The sequence below is a fragment of the Ctenocephalides felis genome, unplaced genomic scaffold (assembly GCF_003426905.1).
Source record: "Ctenocephalides felis isolate EL2017-DRISC unplaced genomic scaffold, ASM342690v1 CF-g0.4_SCAFFOLD_01886, whole genome shotgun sequence".
Lineage (NCBI taxonomy): Eukaryota > Metazoa > Arthropoda > Insecta > Siphonaptera > Pulicidae > Ctenocephalides > Ctenocephalides felis.
Window position 1 is genome coordinate 3,029,853 of NW_020538040.1, and position 19,552 is coordinate 3,049,404.

At 29.3% G+C, this 19,552-nt stretch overlaps 1 protein-coding gene across 1 annotated transcript in view; it reads left to right on the forward strand.

The window, feature by feature from the left end:
- The window catches only part of LOC113378411 (trafficking protein particle complex subunit 10-like), a 17,566-nt gene extending 1,873 nt beyond the window's left edge, over window positions 1–15,693 (forward strand). Inside the window, exons 2-6 of the mRNA XM_026618939.1 lie at window positions 1,672–1,913; window positions 5,193–5,420; window positions 10,227–10,629; window positions 12,535–12,672; window positions 15,552–15,693. Coding sequence (XP_026474724.1) covers window positions 1,672–1,913; window positions 5,193–5,420; window positions 10,227–10,629; window positions 12,535–12,672; window positions 15,552–15,676 — 1,136 coding nt within the window. The 3' untranslated portion in view covers window positions 15,677–15,693. The remainder of the gene's footprint in view (window positions 1–1,671; window positions 1,914–5,192; window positions 5,421–10,226; window positions 10,630–12,534; window positions 12,673–15,551) is intronic.
- Window positions 15,694–19,552: the final 3,859 nt, after the last annotated feature.

Consider the following 19,552-nt stretch of genomic DNA (forward strand, 5'->3'; position numbering starts at 1 on the left):
TAGTTTGCTTGTCAGTAGAGTCTCTTTTTTACCTTTTAGTTTGCAATTTAATTTGTTCGTCAATAGAGTTCTTTAGTTCTTTATTTATTTAGTTCGCTTGTCAGTAGAGTCCCTTTTTCTTTTGACATTTTTAATTTGATCGTCAGTAGAGTCCCTCTGTCATTTTCTGGAACAAAAATAACTTGGCTTGTTAGTAGAGTCCCTTTGCATCTGAATGAGTAAAATTTCTTTTTTACATCGGTAAAGTCCCTTTTTTATATTTGCTCGCCGATAGAATTTCTTTTTCTTTGGACATTTTTATTTGATTGGCAGTAGAGTCCTTTTTTTTTGTGATTTTTTATTTACCTGTCAGTAGAGTCTTTTACATCTTCAAATTTGCATTTTGAATTTAATCCTTTTAATCTTTTAGTTTGCAATTGAATTGTTTGTCAGTAGAGTTTCTCCTTTATTTTTCGGATTGTAATTAAGTTTAATTTAGTTTGCTCGTCAGTAGAATTCATTTTTTATATTTTTAATCAAAATTAGGTTTGCTCGTCAGTAGAGTCTCTTTTTAATTTTCTAGATTAAAATTTTGAGTTTGTTCGTCAGTAGAGCACTCTTTTTAGTCGACATTCTTATTTGATTTCCGTCAGTAGAGTCCCTTTTTATTTTAATAATTAAAATTTAATTTGCTCGTCAGTAGAATTCCTTCATATCTTTTATTTCAATTTGCTCGTCAGTAGAGTCCCTTTGCTATCTTCTAGATTAAAATTAAAGTTTCTTCGTCAGTAGAGTCCATTTTTTATCTTGTAGATGAAAATTAAAGTTTGCTCGAGAGTAGAGTCCTTTTTTTATTTTCAATATGAATCTTTAAGTTTGCTCGTCAGTAGAGTCCCTTTTTTATTTTCTAGATAAAATTTTAAGTTTGCTCGTCAGTAGAGTCCCTTATTTTTACCTTCTGAATCAAATTTTAAGTTTGCTTATCAGTAGAGTCCCTCTTTAGTTTTTAAATTAAATTTTAAGTTTACGCGCCAGTAGAGTTCCTTTTTTCTTCTAGATCAAAGTTTAATTTGCTCGTCAGCTCTTTTTTTATTTTCTAGATCAAATTTCAAAATTGCTCGACAGTAGAGTCTTTTTTTGGTCTTCCATTACAAAATTAAGTTTGCTCATCAGTAGAGTTCTTTTTCCTTTAAATAACAAATTAGCTTGTTCGTCGGTTTATTTTGTCATTATTTGCTTGTCGGTAAAGTCTTTTTCTTTATATGAAATTTTTAACTAATATTATTCTCTAGTTTAATTTTGATTTCCTTGTCAGTGGAGTCCTATCTTTATTTTATAGATCACAAATAAGTTTGCTCGTCAGTATAGTTCTTTTTGGTTTTATGATATCAGTTTTACTCGTTAGTAGTATCTCTTTCATCTTAAAAATTTTTATTCTTTATTTTTACCATTTTAGTTTTCCCGTCAGTAGATTTTCTTTTTTGTCATCTAAATCAAAATTAAATTTGCTCGTCATTAGTGTCCATTTTTTGTCTTTATTATTTGTATCTAATATTATCGTTGTTTTTTACATTATTATTATTTACTATTTTAATTTGCTCGTCAGTAGAGTTCATTTTTTTTCTTATAATTACAACTTTGCTCGTCAGTAGAGTCCTTTATCTCATATTTTTTCTATTTATCATTCATTAGGGTTTCCGCAAAGGATGATCCTCACAGTAAACAGTGGCAGTTTTCGAATCGCCGAAAACAGCTTCATTACCATGAAAATGTCTAAAGGGCTACTGATGAAATGCGAAGGCTCTGAGGAAGAATTTTCAAGAGAATTCAAGATTCCCTTAGAAATCAGCGAGCCCTTTCAGAGCACCAAAGTCGATTTGCTGGTTTTGGCGGAGCTGCCACCGAGGAAGGACGATCGATCTGTAGAACATAAGGTAAGAGTAAGTTAAAAAGTTTTGCTTCAAATATAGGCATGTTGGGTATCAAAAAGTTTTACTTCAAATATAGGCATGTTGGGTATCAAATGAAAGGTCTCGACGAACACTATCTAAAAATCATGCTTATAGTGTCTACAAAGCAATAGGGTTCTGTACAAAACATTTATTGTATTCAAAATATCGAGTTTTACAGTTTTAAAATTCATCAAGTTTTTGTATAGTTAATATATACTAAACTATATTATACTTAATTTTATTTAGCACAATTTTGCCGAATATTCCACTTAATTCGGACTAATGGTTCAAAAGTTACAAGAGATGTAACGAAAGTGGACCAATGGGTTGCCGAATTTTGTTTAAGATATAACTTAATAAGTTTTGCTTCAAATATAGGCATGTTGGGTATCAAATGAAAGGTCTCGACGAACACTATCTAAAAATCATACTTGTAGTGTCTACAAAGTAATAGGGTTCTGTACTAAACATTTATTCAATTCACAATATCGAGTTTTACAGTTTTAAAATTCATCAAGTTTCTGTACAGTTAATATACACTAAACTATATTATACTTAATTTTATTTAGCACAATTTTGCCGAATATTCCACTTAATTTGGACTAACGATTCAAAAGATACAAGAGATGTAACGAAAGTGGACCAATGGGTTGCCGAATTTCGTTTAAGATATAACTTAATAAGTTTTGCTTCAAATATAGGCATGTAGGGTATCAAATGAAAGGTCTCGACAAACACTGTCTAAAAATCATACTTATAGTGTCTACAAAGTAATAGGGTTCTGTACAAAACATTTCTGTACAAAACATTTATTAAAATATTAAGTTTTGTTATTTTAAAGTACACCAAGTTGCTGTAGAGTATTACTGTACAAAACAATAGCATAGATCTTTTAATTTAGCACAATTTTGCTGAATATTTCATTCAAATCGGATAAACCGTTCAAAAGTTACAAGAGATATAATAAAACGCCGACCAATGGGTTGCAGAACCCGAAGACAGATGTAAGTTTAGAAGTTTTGCTTCAAATCTAGGCATGTTGGGTATCAAATGAAAGGTCTCGACGAGCACTATCTAAATATCAATAGTTAATACTGATAAAGTTAAGATAAATCAAATCGTCGGTAGAGTTCTTTTCTTAAAGTAACAGTTTTCTATTATTTTTCTCAAATCCAATATTTGCTCGTCAGTAGAGTCCCTTTTCTGTTATTAGTTTTTACTGTTTAATTTGCTCGTCAGTAGAGTCCCTTTTTATTTCCAAATCGAGATTCAGTTTGCTCGTCAGTAGAGTTCTATTTTTGTTTTAATTTTGGTTTGTTCGTCAATAGAGTCCCTTTTACCGGATTTTTTTCCTTCAATACATTTGCTCGTTAGTAGATTTTTTTTCTGACTCTTGTTTTTTTACTTCAAATATCTTCAATAAAAAAAATGCTAAGAAAAGAACTGATGATGAAACTAAAATAAAATGAAAATGAACTCTACTGACGAGCAAATTAAATTGCAAATTAAAAGACAAAGTTATGCTCATTGAATTATTCCGGAATAAAAAAGAACTCTAACGAGTAAACAAAAATTCGTTATTCATCAAAAACAAAAAGGACTCTACTGATGAGCAAATTAATTTGTGATTTGAAAAAAAGAAAAGGAACACAACTAACGAGCAATTAATAAATCAACTAACATTAAAAAAAGGACTATACTGACGAGCAACTTGATTATCAAACTTTAGAATTTAAAAAGAGACTCTACCGATGAGCAAATTATAGATCAACTTAAAAAAAAAGACTCTACTAACAAGCAAATGATAAATCAACTCAGAAGTTTTAAAAGAGACTCTACTGACGAGCAAATTGTAAATCGACATAGACATTAGAAAAAGGACTCTACTGACGAGCAAACTGAATATCAACTTAGAAATTAAAAAAAGGACTCTACTGACGAGCAAACTGAATATCGAACTGGATATAGACATACCATACACCAACTTGCTATACTTTAAAATAATAAAAACTGATATCAATAAGTAGATGAATTATGTGTATTGAACCCTTTTGGTTTGTTGAGTCTGTTACTATGATATTTGTATAGTGCTCGTCGAGACCTTTCATTTGATACCCGACATGCCTATATTTGAAGTAAAACTTCTTAACTCACAATTGACCCGCTGTACTATTTATAGTACGACCACTCGTCAGTGTGCATTTATTTATTTAAACTCGTGTAACTTCTAAACCACTGCACCAAAATAAATGAAATATTCGACAAATTTGTTCCAAATTAAATTATCTAAAATTGTACTTTGTATCAATTTTTAAATCAACTCGCTATACTTTAAAATTATATATGTAAGTGTACAGAACCCTATTGCTTTATTTTGGACGTTACTGGTATATTTCGATAGTGCTCATCGAGGCCTTTCATTTGATACCCAACATGCCTATATTTGAAGTAAAACTTCTTAACTCATACTTGACCCGCTGTACTATTTACAGTAGAACAAAACGTCCGTGTGCATTTATATATTAAAACGTTTGTAACTTTTGAATAAATTGTTTGTCGCAAATAAAACATCTAACAAAAATGTTCTAAATTAATATCAATCCTTAAATCAACTCGGTATACTTTAAAATTGCAATAGAAACCTTCAAATTAGTTTAGAATATTGGATATATGGAATGATACGGAACCTTGTTAGTCAAATTTCAACACTGATATATTTGAATAAAGCTCATCGAGACCTTTTATTTGATACCCCACATGCCTATATTTGAAGTAAAACTTTTTAACTCATCTTTGACCCCAAATTCGGCAACCCATTGGTTTACTTTTCATTATATCTCTCGTAACTTTTGAACCGTTTGTCCGATTTGGATGAAATATTCGACAAAGTTGTGTTAAATGAAGCGATCTATGATGTGCTTTAATATAGTCACACCATGCACCAACTTGGCATACTTCAAAATAATAAAAACTGATTTTATTAAGTAGATAAATTAAGTGTATTGAACCCTATTCGTCTGGTGTGTCTGCTAATTTGATATTTGTTTAGTGCTCGTCGAGACCTTTCATTTGATACCCCACATGCCTATATTTGAAGCAAAACTTTTTAACTCATACTTAACCTCGAATTCGGCAACCCATTGGTCCACTCTCGTTACACCTCTTGTAACTTTTGAACCGTACGTCCGATTTGAATGAAACATTCGACAAATTTGTACAAAATTAAACAATCTACAACATTGTCTTTTACCATATTTCTAGGTTTCGATGTTATGTCCTTGGTCCAGGAAAGAAACAACAGTGCCCCTCCACTTCCCGCCGCCCTTCCTGAGCGTCTGCAGGCTGCACACGTCGCAGGCCAGAAAATTCGTCCAGGTGTCGGTTCGGGGTCTTCACGATCAGAAAGTGGCCCTTAAGAGGCCACAACTGGAGTGCAAAGTAGATGGACTGCTTTTGAGGGATTTGAATCCGGGGGCTGATCAGATACTGGTGAGGAAATATTTATTAACTTCCCGTAGGGCAAGTTATGGTAATCGCAAAAAATCGAAAATGAAAATTTTTACATAGCTTTACGTTTCAAAACCTTCTGAACATTTTGGCATACCATAGAAAAAATGGATGCATGTGTGTGTGTGTGCCCCACTAGTTTGATTATAATTAAAAGATTTTTCGTAGTGTTGACGCAACTTTTTTTGTAATTGACTGTTGATTGTAAAGAAACTGCTAAACCGAGCTTTGTGCAAAACTTGTCAACCGTAGTCCTTATCGAGCCTTATTGAACGCCCTTTAAATTTTTAAAATTAGTACAGCCGTTTTGCAGAAATCGTGATTAACTGTTTGTCACATATATATGATTGCTATAAAGAGACGGTTCGGACGATCTTTGTGTAAAACTTGTCAACACTAGTTCTTATGTTATCGAACGTCTTTTAAATTTTCAAAATCGGTACAGCCGTTTTGAAGTAATCGTGATCAATAGTTTGTCACCCACCTACTTTATCCAAATTCTGTGCCAAGCGATCCAGAAAAAACCTAAAAATCACAAAATTAAGCCCTATTTTCTTCATCCAAACATTTTGCTGAATTATTGTCAAAAAGCAGTAGAGTTCTTTTCATTAGTGAGACTTTTGTAACATAGCAATTCACTAAACAACTATTCGCTTGTCAGTAGAGTCTCTTTTACTTTATTAACATTTTCTGCTTTCTGGTTCCAGTTTTGCTCGGCAGTAAAATTCTTTTTCTATAAAAATGTGTCTTATATTTTTTTAAGTATTGTTTGCTCGTCAGTAGAGTCCCTTTTCACGAAAACTATTTTCATTTGCTCGTCAGTAGAGTCCCTTTTCACAATAATATTTTTATCTGCTCGTCAGTAGAGTCCCTTCTGTCACAATTCTTTTGGATCAACTTTGCTCGTCAGTAGAGTTCTTTTTTCCTTTTATTTTTAGTTTGTTCGCCAGTAGAGTCCCTTTTCAAACATTTTTATTTTCTCATCAGTAGAGTCCCTTTTGCAATAACAATTTTATTTGATTGTCAGTAGAGTCCTTTATTTCAATAATAAGATCTTAATTTGCTCGTCAATAGAGTCCTTTTTCATCTTCTAGATCAAAATTAAATTTGCTCGTCAGTAGAGTCCTTTTTTTGTTTTTGACCATTATTTTAGAATATCTAAAAGGGACTCTACCGACAATAATATTTTTCTTGTAAAAAAGGACTCTACTGACGACCAAATAAAATTGTTTTAAAAAGGAACTCTACCAATGAGCAAATTAAAATTCAATTTATTATTATATATATAATAGATAATATAAGAACTCTACTGACGAGCAAATTAAAATCTTAGCCTCATTGCTAATATAATTACCTGTCTTTTTTTAGCTCATCAGTACAGTCCTTTTTTAAATTTTGTTCTTCCTTTTAATATATTTTGCTCGTCTTTTTTATTTTCCATAAAATATTTTTATAATTTTGGATTAAAAATTTTGTGAAAACTATTGAAAAATGTGAAAATGCCGCCAAGCTAAGCACAGTATAAGTGATGAATGTCGCACAGAATTATTTGCAAATTTAGTTTAGACTGTGACAGAGCACTTTTTCATTTTTGTGTAATTTGCTCAAATATAACAAGATAGCAATAATATGAATGAAAGTTACAGAGTATTTGTAATAATATATTTGAAAACGTTTAAAATTTCTCGAACATATTTCATTGCGGTACGGTAAGTTCCAGCAATTTGCCTTAAGGCACGATTCCGTACACCACTAGTCAAGTTTAAGTTGCTTGTCAGTAGAGTTCGTTTTGACACGATTTTTATTATAAATTTTGCTCCTCTGTAGAGTATTTTCCTCATTCATTTTAGTTTGCTCGTCAGTAGAGTCCTTTCTGACACGATTTTTTTGTATAATTTTGCACGTCAGCAAAGTTTTTATCCTTTTGTTTTTAGTTTGCTCGTCAGTAGAGTCCCTTTTGACTCGACTTTATTAATGAATTTTGTTCGTCAGTAGAGTTCATGTTTCTTTCAATTTTTAGTTTGCTTGTCAGTAGAGTTCCTTTTGGCACGATTTTTTTTTCATAAATTTTGCTCGTCAGTAGAGTTCTTTTTTCCAACATTTTTTTTGATTTGCTCATCAGTAGAGTCCCTTTTGTCTCGATTTTTTTTTTAAATTTTTCGGTCAGTTTAGTTCTTTTTTCTTTTCTGTTTCTATTTCTAATTTGCTTGTCAGTAGAGTCCTTTTTGTCACGTTTCTTTTTTTATAAATTTTGCTTGTCAATAGAGTTCTTTTTCTTTCTATTTTTAGTTTGCTCGTCCCTTTTTCATGATTTTTTTTCATTAATTTTGCTCGCCAGTAGAGTCCCTTTTGTCACGATTTTTTTTTGTAAATTTTGCTTGTCAGTATAGTTGCTTTTTCTGTTATTACAGTTTGCTCATCAGTAGAGTCCTTTTTTCACGATTTTTTTTGTATAAATTTTGCTCGTCAGTAGAGTTTTTTTGTTTTCAACTTTCAATTTTCTCGTCAGTAGAGTCTCATTTGTTATGATTTTTTGTATCAATTGTGCTCGTCAGTAGAGTTCTTTTTTTCTTTTGTTTTTAGTTTGCTCGTCAGTAGAGTCCCTTTTCACACGACTTTTTGAATCAATTTTGCTCGTCAGTAGAGTTCTTTTTAATTTATTAAGTTATTAAGAACCCGTTTTCAAATGTTAGTCTCGCTTATTTATCTTATACAAATACGACGATAATAAAGAAACGGCTGGACTGATCTTTGCGCAAAACTTGTCAATACTAGTTTTTATGCAATTTAACTTGACTTTTAAATTTTGGGAATCAGAACAGCCATTTTGAAAAATCGTTATCAACACTTTGTCACCCATTTACTTTGATGCCAAACGATTCAGAATGACTTACAAAAACATAAAAATCACAAAATTAAGTCTTGTCCTCTTCATCCACACGATTCCAAAATTTTTGCTAATTTTTTGGTAAAAAGCAGTTTGTTTACCAGTAGAGTTCCTTTTCTTCTAATGCCATTTTCCGCATTAGTTTGTACCCAGTTTTGCTTGTCAGTAGATTTCTATTTCTCTTAACAAGTTTGTCAAATTTTATTTGCTCATGATATTTTTTCAAAATTCCAAATTTTACTCGTCGGTAGAATCCAAACATTTTTAGTACAGTCCTTTCTTTTATTTTTTTTATTTGCTTGTCAGTAGAGTCACTTTTTACAATAATATTTTTATTTGCTCGTCAGTAGAGTCCCTTTTTTACTATTTCATTTGCTCATCAGTAAAGTTCTTTTTTCCTTCTGTTTTTATTTTGCTCGTCAGTAGAGTCCCCTTTTTCACGATTTTGTTTTCATAAATTTTGCTCGTTAGTAGTGTTTTTTTCTTATTTTTAGTTTTTTTGTCAGTAAGGACTCTAAGCAAATAAAATTGTTCAAAAAAGAAAGACTACTGACAAGCAAATAAAAGGAACTCTACTAACGAGCAAAAAGTATCCTTAGAAAAAGTCCACATTAGAGGGACTCGCGTTTTTTTTGTTTTAATTTTCTTGGTCAGTAGACCAGGAGTAAATAGTTTTACTCTACTGACGAGCAAATAAACACATTTTAAAAAACAACTCTACTGACAATCAAAACTTATTTTAATCAAAATTTATTATAAAAGGGACTCTACTGACAAACATAATTTGAAGTGAAAAAGGAACTCTACTGACGAGCAAATAAAATTATTGTGAAAAGGGACTCTACTAACTAACAAAAAGTATCCTTTGGAAAAAAGTCTAGGGAAGAGGGACTCTACTGACGAGCAAACTCAATTTTAATCTCGAAGATAAAAAAGGGACTCTACTGACGAGCAAACTCAAAATTTTAATCTAAAAAATAAAAATACTCTACTGACGAGAAAGCTTAAAATTTTATCTACAAAATAAAAAAGGACTCTACTGAAGAGCAAATAGAAATGTCAAAAAAAGACTCTACTGACAGGCAAACTTTGAATTTCATATTGAAAATAAAAAAGAACTCTACTGACGAGCAAACTTGATCTCGAAAATAAAAAAGAGACTTTACTGACGATTAGGAAAATATAAAAGTGACTTTACTGACGAGCAAACTTAATTTTAATCTCAAAGATAAAAAAGGGATTCTACTGACGAGCAAATTAAAATCTTAGGCTCATTGCTATTATAATTACCTGTCTTTTTTGACTCATCAGTAGAGTCCTTTTTTAAATTTCCTTATTCCTTCTAATGTATTGTTCTTTTAAATTTCTAAAATCGGTACAGCCGTTTTGGAGAAATCATGATCACCTTTTCACTTATTCAAATTTGATGCCAAACGATTCAGAATGACTCCTGTTTTCTAGTGAAAAATAACTCTACTGACGAGCAAATTAACATTGTAAAAATATTAATTGATAAATTCAAATAGAAAAGGGACTCTACTGACGAGCAAACTTAATTTTGATTATTATGATAGAAAAGGGACTCTACTGACGAGCAAATTAAAATTTTAGGCTCATGGCTATTATAATTACCTGTCATTTTTATTGAATCAATTTTGTTCATCAGTACAGTCCTTTTTCATGTCCTTCTTCCTTTTAATGTATTTTGCTCGTCAGTAGAGTTTCTTTTTACAATAACATTATTATTTCCTCGTCAGTAGAGTCCTTTTTTGTTTTATCAGTTACATTGAAAGCCTTTTAAATTTTTAAAACCGTACAGTCGTTGGACTAATCATGATCACTTTATCACCTCTCTAAATTTGATGCCAAACGATTCAGAATAACTTTTCTTCTTCACCCAGACGATAACCAACGGCATAACAGCCTCCTTCATGTGGGAACTGGAAATCGAACCACTCCAAAAGCACCAGGCCAACATAAAAATGGACTTTAGCATCCTGTACGCACCAGTAGAATCCCTTTTACCATCACCATCAAACCCTTCCCTTAATACTCACGACCCCAACACCTCACCCTTCACCCAATACACATGTCCCTTCGACCTTAAGGACTACACAACCCTCTATATGGTCAAATGCAAAGTGGAACCAAGTGTTGGGAGCGAATTCTGTCGAACCAGGAGCATGTGCCATCTGCAACTGTCGGTTGCAAGGTTGCCAGGTTGCGAAAAGGATGCGACGGCTTCGGTTATGTATGAAGTTTTGGCGGACCAGACTATGTGGGCGGTTTGTGGAAGGACAGCAGGTAAGGATAGGTAGATTTAGTGGTATTTTTGATTTGGTTGTTGGTAGAGTCCTTTTTTGATTCAAAATTTGGCAAAAAAGTACAGCGGGTCAAATGTGAGTTAAGAAGTTTTACTTCAAATATAGGCTTGTTGGGTGTCAAATAAAAGGTCTCGACGAGCACTATACAAATATCATACTTACAAACTCAATAAACCTACAGGGTTCCGTACACATAATTTATGCACTCTTAAATATCAATTTTTGCAATTTGAAAGATTTCTAAGTTTTTTATATTTTATTTTCTAAATCAAAATTCTGTTTGCTTGTCAGTAGAGTCCTTTTTTATCTTAATGTTCAGAATTAACTTTGTTAGTCAGTAGAGTCCCTTTTTTATCTTTGAGATTAAAATTCTATTTGCCTGTCAGTAGAGTCCTTCTTTATACTAATAATCTAATTGAAGTTTGCTCGTCAGTACAGTCTTTTTCTATTTAAATTGATCAATTATTATTTTTACAATGTTAATTTGCTTGGCAGTACAGTTGTTTTACTATTTTAATTTGCTCGTCAGTAGAGTCCATTTTTACAATGACAATGTTAGTTGCTCGTATCAGCATTTTTTATTAATATTCTTTTCTATTTAATTGCTCGTCAGTAGAGTCCCTTTTTTGAAATATTAAGCTTCCTATTTAGTAGCGTCCTTTTCAAAAACTACTGAATAAAATTTTTGGTTTGCTCGTCAGTAGAGTTTCTTTTTTATCTTAATAATCAAAATTAAGTTTGCTCGTCAGTAGAGTCATTTTTCCAAATACTGAATCAAATCTTTGGTTTGCTCGTCAGTAGAGTTCCTTTCTTATCCTAAGGATCAAAATTAAGTTTGCTCGTCAGTAGAGTCCTTTTTTTTAGTTTTTTTTTTTTGAAATTAATATTGTTTATGTTTTTAACTTGCTCGTCAGTAAAGTCCTTCAGTCTTAATATTGTATTAGAAGTTTTTGAAAAGGACTCTACTAAATAGGAAGCTTAATATTTCCAAAAAGGGACTCTACTGACAAGCGATTAAATAGAAAAGAATATTAATAAGAAAATGCTGATACGAGCAAATAACATTGTCATTGTAAAAAGGGACTCTACTGACGAGCAAATTAAAATGGTAAAACAACTCTACTAACAAGCAAATTAACATTGTAAAAATAATAATTGATCAATTTAAATAGAAAAGGACTCTACTGACGAGCAAACTGGATTTTGATCATCAAAGTAAAAAAGACTCTACTGACAAGCAAATTGAATTTTGATTATTAAAGTAAAAATGACGACCCTACTGACAAGCAAACTTAAGTTTGATTATCAAAATAAAAAAGGGACTCTACTGACGAGCAAATGGAAATTAAATTATTAAAATTATTGGCCTGCAACAATAAAGGACTGTACTTGTGTAAATAAAAGAAAAGAAACTCTATGACAAAAATTAAAAAAGTTAGTACAACGGGTCAAATTTGAGTTAAGAAGTTTTACTTCAATTATAGGCATGTTGGGTATCAAATGAAAGGCCTCGACGAGCTCTATCCATATATCATAGTAACTTTCTCAACAGACCAATATAGTTACAACTACATATAGAACGAGTTGCTGTACGGTCTTACAATATTAAACAGTCTTATAAACAATTAAATTTAACGCAACTTTGTCAAACGTTGCATTCAAATCGGACAAACGGTTTAAAAGTTACAAGAGACGTAACAGAAGCTGACCATTGAGTTGCATATCACGAAAACAGACATAAGTCGGAAAGTTTTACTTCAAATGTAGGCATGTTGGGTATCAAATGAAAGGTCTCGACGTGCACTATCCGAATATTATAGTAACAAACTCGACAAACGTCACAATGTCTAGTATATATATATATATTTGTTTTTTTTTTCTTTAGGTGTAATAACAGTGGACAATTGTAAAGAACAAACAGTAACTTTAGAAGTCATCCCTTTGACCGCAGGTTTTCTACCACTGCCCTTAGTGCGATTATCAAAGTACATCACGGCCGATCAGAGGTCTGGAGATAAAACAGGTAACTTTAACGTAACAGTAACGTAGCAATATGTTACGTTATAAATTGTAAGGACACTTTTTTATATTTTGCGTTGTAGCGCAGACATTTGATATAACTGATATATAGTGTTATATATCAAATGAAAGGTAATAAAATTATCTACTAATCTGCATATAACAATTTTAAACCTTTGGAACAAAATATTATTTAAAAAATTGTTAAAATTTTAATTTTTTTATACTGTGATTTTTGTGAACTAACATGTCAAGTTTTCTTTTCAAGGTTACATTTTTCTATATTTTGATCGTGTTTGTAAATAGTTTGTTCAAATATGTATATATTATTATATATCATTACAAAACTAATAAAATTGTTTATAAATCTGTATATAACGTTACAAACAAAATTAATTAGGAAAAATGAGTAAAGTTTAATTTTTTTTATCTTGTTATTTGTTCAGCTATGCAATACGTACTGAGAATATTTAATTCCTGAATTTTTTATTAATAATTTTATTCCAACACTTACAAATCTAAAAATGCATATTTGTAAACAATTTAATAAGCTTTGCACTGATATATAATAGTGCATTGAAATTTGAACAAATTCTTTAATAAATAATGCGAATTTAAAAAAAGTGTGACCGAACAACGAAATTTTTTTTATATTAAATTGCAAAGCTTGAGTTATTTTTGACAAAAATTTTGTTCTAAAAGTTTTAAAACTATAAATACAGATTTGTACACAATTTAATAAGGTTTTTAAAGATATATAGCATTATATAATATAATGATACAAAATTTTATAAACATTTATAATTTAGTATCTAATTATCAGGTAATGGTGGATTTCATTGGTTACATTTTTTATATTTGCGTTTATATTGTTTAAAATTGTTCTAAGGCATATATATTATTATACATCATTAGAAAGAAATTAAAATTATCTATAAATCTGCATATAACAATTTATAACTTTTAGAACAAATTTAAATTTTAAAAAATGTTTAAACTTTATAGTTAAATACAAAGTTCATTTTTGTGAACTAGTATGTCTGTCGGTTACATTTTTATATTTCGACAAATTTTGTTAATAATTTGTTTAAACATGTATATATATTATATATCATTAAAAAGCTAAAATTATCTACAAATCTGTATATAACAACTTATAACTTTTAGAACAAAATTCTATTTAAAAAATGTTTAAACTTTATAATTGAATACGAAACCGAGTTGAAACTAAATTACTGCACGCCGTAAACGTTGGACAAAATACTTCGAGTGTGAAGTTCGCGCGTTTGAAGTAACCGTTAAGATTTAAAATTCAAATTTCAAATATATTTGAAATAATTATTCAAAGTTTTTTGTTGCTCAAAGAGTTGATTTTTCATTCGGTTTCATTTTTTAACAAACTTTTATAGAAAAAACAGTCAAACATTAAATTCGCTAAATTTAAAATATGTATATTTGATTTATTTGATGAAATTGTTCAAAAATTTGTATTTTTCCAAGTTATAGAAATAGATTATTATGGTAAACTTGTTCGTAATTTTATGCACTTCAAAAATTTGATAGTTTAATTAAATTGATAGTTGCACGAAATTTAAGTTTGTGAAACTCTAATTAATTATTGCACGGGATTTAGCATTATTCTGTTTAGATTCATTTAGATTTTTATATATCATTAGATGACCCGACAGACTTTGTTCTGTGCCCATGTCTACAATTTTTTAATATAATATACTAATATTTACCGTTTACCTAAAAATAATAATATTGGTTTTTAAATTATTCTTCACGCCAAAATGCATATACATTTATAATATGAGCGATTTTAAATGTAGAACTGCTTTAAACAATGACAAGTCGTTTTTTGCATTTTTTTCTATTTCCCACATATCAGTACTTTATAATCACATACATATTAGAAAATTTCCTTAACAAACTCCAGAAAGATTTATCAAAATCCGAATAATTGTTTAGGAGGAGTACTTTATATAATAGCAATAAAGCTCACATTGATTCTACGTTTTAGTTAAAAAACGTTTGTATGTGAAAGAGAAAAGGGCTGTTTTTAGGGTTTTCCCGGCAATTATTCGTTTTTTTTTCTCGCGTAAGAACCATCCTTGGACTTCAACGAACATTTTAAAAAAGAATTGGCCAAATCGGTCCAGGCGTTGTTGAGTTATGCGCTTACTAACACATTTTGCGATTCATTTTTATATATAAGATGATATATCGTTGAAAAATAGATAAAATTATCTACAAATCTGTATATGACACTTTATAACTTTTAGAACAAAATTGAATTTAAAAAAATGTTTAAACTTTAGAATTGAACAGTGAGTCGTGCGACGCCATTTTGGTAAACCAATATGTCGGCCGGTTACATTTTTTTGAATTTCGACAAATTTCTTTAACAATTTGTTCCAACATGTATATATTATTATATATCATTAGAAAGCTAATAAAATTATCTACAAATCTGTATATAACACTTTATAACTTTTAGAACAAAATTGTCTAGAAAAATGTTACTAAACTTTGAATATGTTCTTTTTATGGATAGGGATTCCATTTCCCACTGTATGTATCTAGCTTTATCTCTTTCTCTTTCTAACTCACACAATTCGTATCTCTCCATCTCTCTCTTTTGCTTTTATACAGAGAAATCTGATTTTTGTGCTTTTAATAATTTTCTTTGCATTATTTAAGTTTCAATGCTTTTGTTTATATTTATATTTATTTTATGCAAATTTAATTAAATAAATTATTACTATTATATATCATTAGAAAGCTAATAAAATTATCTGCAAATCTGTATATAACACTTTATAACTCTTAGAACAAAATTATATTAAAAAAATGTTTAAACTTTATTTTTCCTTTTTTTAGATAACAGAAAGTCAGATCCGAATCATTCTCATCCTAAACTCGAACCATTTGCACCAGGACAGGTTTATAACTTTAGTAAGGCTCAGCAGGTTCACGTCTTGGGTAACAATCCTGAAGGAAACTGACAGTGTAAATAAATAAATAATATATAAATAAATATTTATATATATAGGAATATATTATTGTTTATATTGTATCCGATATATATGTATATATTATATATATATATATTATATTATACACGTTTCGGCTACAATCCCAGACACAAATATCCTTCAATACAATTTTATAAGTACAAAATTAAACATCAAAAAACACTTACAAATTGCTTTTCCTAATATTAATAACAAAAATACTCAAAAATTCTTCTATTTTTTGTAAAACATCAACAATTTTATTATCATTAATTATATAATCTATTTTATGCAATTATTTACGGCCGCACCGTTTGTATTACTCCTTTAAAAAATACAAAAACCCTAAAGTTTGTTTACAAAATATACACCGACGCCTGCACTATTCCGCTTAACTGAATTTTGGTACATTTGAAATAAGTGTGGATGCAAAGAAAACAATTTTGGAGTTTGAGTAATTTTTAAAAATATGTAGCATGTAACTAGTGTGCTGTAATTTGAGTATGTCGGTGTTCAGTGTGTATACTATGATCACAAATACTAAAATTGATGAGTCGTTTTGGAAAATTTTGAGATATTAGTGGTTTTGTGAAAAAAGTACCCAAAATGTATTTGAGGTGTTTAGGTAATTTTTTATAATTATACTGTTTGTACTAGAATGCTGTAATTTGAGTATGTTGGTCTTTAATGTATATACTATGTTGTAAAATACTGAAATTTAAAAGATTTCTAACAAAATATACACCAGATGCCGTATTACTGTCTAAGAGTGCATATATTAGTGAAGAATTTTAGATTAAAATTTAAAGTTTGATGAATTTTTAAAATTATTTAAAACACAGCTAGAGTGCTGTAATTTGAGTATTTTTATTTTCAATACATATACTATGATGACAAATACTAAAATTAGTGAGTCTTCATGGAAAATTTTGAGATATTAACGGTTTTGTGAAAAAAGTACCCAGAATGTATTTGAAATGTTAAGGTAATTTTTAAAATTATACCGTTTGTACTAGAGTGCTGTAATTTGAGTATGTTACTCTCCAATGCATATACTATTATGTAATATACTAAAATCTATAAGTTTTCTAACAAAATTTTCTACAAACAGTATAAATCTGTACAAGTGTTACTGGCGCTTGCACTATTTCCACGTACGAACAATACGATTATTTAGTATATAGCAAAAGTGCTGTAATTTGAGTATGTTACTTTCCAATGCTTATACTATAATAATAAATACTAAAATTGATAACTCTTCTTGGAAAGTATTAATTTATTAATAATTATCCAAACGTCTGCACTATTATAAATGAAATAGAAAGACATTTGAAATTAGTAAAAAATTAAAGAATGTAATCTATTTTTGATTAATTTTAAAATTACACTTCTTGTACTAGAATGCTGTAATTTGAGTATTTTGGTCTTCAATGCATATACTATGATGTCAAATACTAAAATTGATGAGTTGTCTCACAAAATTTTAAATTATTAATAATAATGTATAAAAATAATGTGATAAAAGTACTTAACGAATTGCAATGTCATTTATTCAGAAATTTTTGATTTTACATAACATTTTGTTATAAAACTTATCAATTTTAGTATTTGTTGTCATAGTATATGCATTGGGAAAGTAACATACTCAAATTACAGTATCCTTGTACAAATGATATAATTATAATAAAAATTCAAACTTGCAAAACAATTCTGGTAAATATATAAGAACACTTACGAACATTGTTTAAGAAAATTATTTTTATTAATTATATTTTGTTAAGAAACTTATCAATTTTAAAAGTGTTATCATAGTATATGCATTGAAGAGTAACATACTCAAATTACAACATTCTAGTACAAATAGTGTAATTTTAAAAATTAGTCAAAGTTTAAATTGTATTTTTCGTTTCCTGTGAGAGTAGTGGAGGAGTCGTTGACGATTGTGGCGAAAATTATTATTTTTGAGAAATTTTGAAAGAAGAGTTATCAGTTTCAGTATTTGTATTCATATTATATATGTTGGAGAGTAACATACTCAAATTACAGCATTATAGAATAAAAAGTGTAATTTTAAAATTAGTCAAAGTACAAAATGTTTTCTTTGTTTGTATTAATAACTTGTTAAGGGTACTTTGTTGACGTTATTAATAAAATTACAAAAGTTTCTGAGAAAACTCATCAATTTTAAAACTTATCATCATAGTATATGCATTGAAGAGTAACATACTCAAATTTCAGCATTCTAGTACAAACGGTATAATTATGAAAATTACTCAAAAGTAAGATTGTTTTTATTTAGTACGAATTCTATGGGAGTAGTGCGGGCGCCAGTGACGTATTTATGCACTTTACAAGATATTTTGCTAGAAAACACATCAATTTTAGTATTTGACATCATAGTATATACATTGTAGAGTAACATACTCAAATTACAGCACTCTAGGTACAATGGTATAATTTTAAATATTACCTCAACATCTCAGATACATTTTGGATACTTTTTCCACAAAATCGTTAATATCTCAAAATTTTCCAAAATACCCCATCATTTTAGTATTTGTCTTCATAGTATACACCCTGAACACCGACATACTCAAATTACAGCACCCTAGCTACATGCTTTATATTTTTAAAAATTACTCAAACTTCAAATTGTTTTCTTTGCATCCACACTAATTGCAAATGTACCAAAATTCAGTTAATCAGAATAGTGTGGGCGTCGGTGTATATTTTGTAAACAAACTTTACGGTTTTTTGTATTTTTTATAGGAGTAATACAAACGGTACGGCCTAAAATAATTGCACGAACTAGATTATATAATTAATATAGAAAATTGTTGATGTTTTATACAAAATTGCAACAATTTTGTGTATTTTTATTATTAATATTAGGAAAAGCATTTTGTAAGTGCTTTTGATGTTTAATTTTGTATTTATAAAAATGTATTGATGGATATTTGTGTCTGGGATTGTAGCCGATATATATATATATATATATATATATATATATATATATATATATATATATAATTATGTAGTTAAAAATGACATGGAGATTATTATTTATAAGGCCATGTACATACAATTATCTTTAAAAGATTAAATTTAAGGTAACAAAAAAATCTTGACGTCCCTCTATATATAAATATATATATATATATATATATATATATATATATATTCTATCTATATATTTTATATATATATATTATATTATATAATATATATATATATATATTATTAATTACAAGTAGCCTTTTAGTGTCCAAAATAATTAAATATAAAAAATAGTCTTTGTATATAATTATTTATAAAAAAAGGTACTCAGTTTTAGTTATAAACTATTTTGTTCAAACTCATACTAGCCCGATGGGAAAACATTTGTATTATATTTCAATTTTAAAGCATACCGAGTTGCTGTAGGGCTTCATGGTACAAGTCAATATTGTAGATAATTTAATTTTAAGCAAATTTCTCATAAACATCATTAATATCAATCGAATGGTTTAGAAGTTACAAGCGACGAAACAAAACAATATCAATATTAATATACAACTTTGCTTCCGCCGGTTTTTATAAGGCGAGTTCTCCAAAATAATGGCGGAAGCAAAGTTGTACACGCGATATGTTTTTAAAAGAGTTTTAAGAGTATACCGAGTTGCTGTAGAGCATTGGGGTAAAAGACAATATTGTAGTTGTTTAATTTAGCATAAATTTGTCGAAGACATCATTCATATAATCGAATGGTTAGAAGTTACATGAGTTTAAACAAAAAAGTGCACTCGGTATACTGCGTTCCAATGCAAGATGTCATTGTGCGCAATATGTATGAAATCTTAGAAAATGTTGAAGTTTGTATGGAAACTA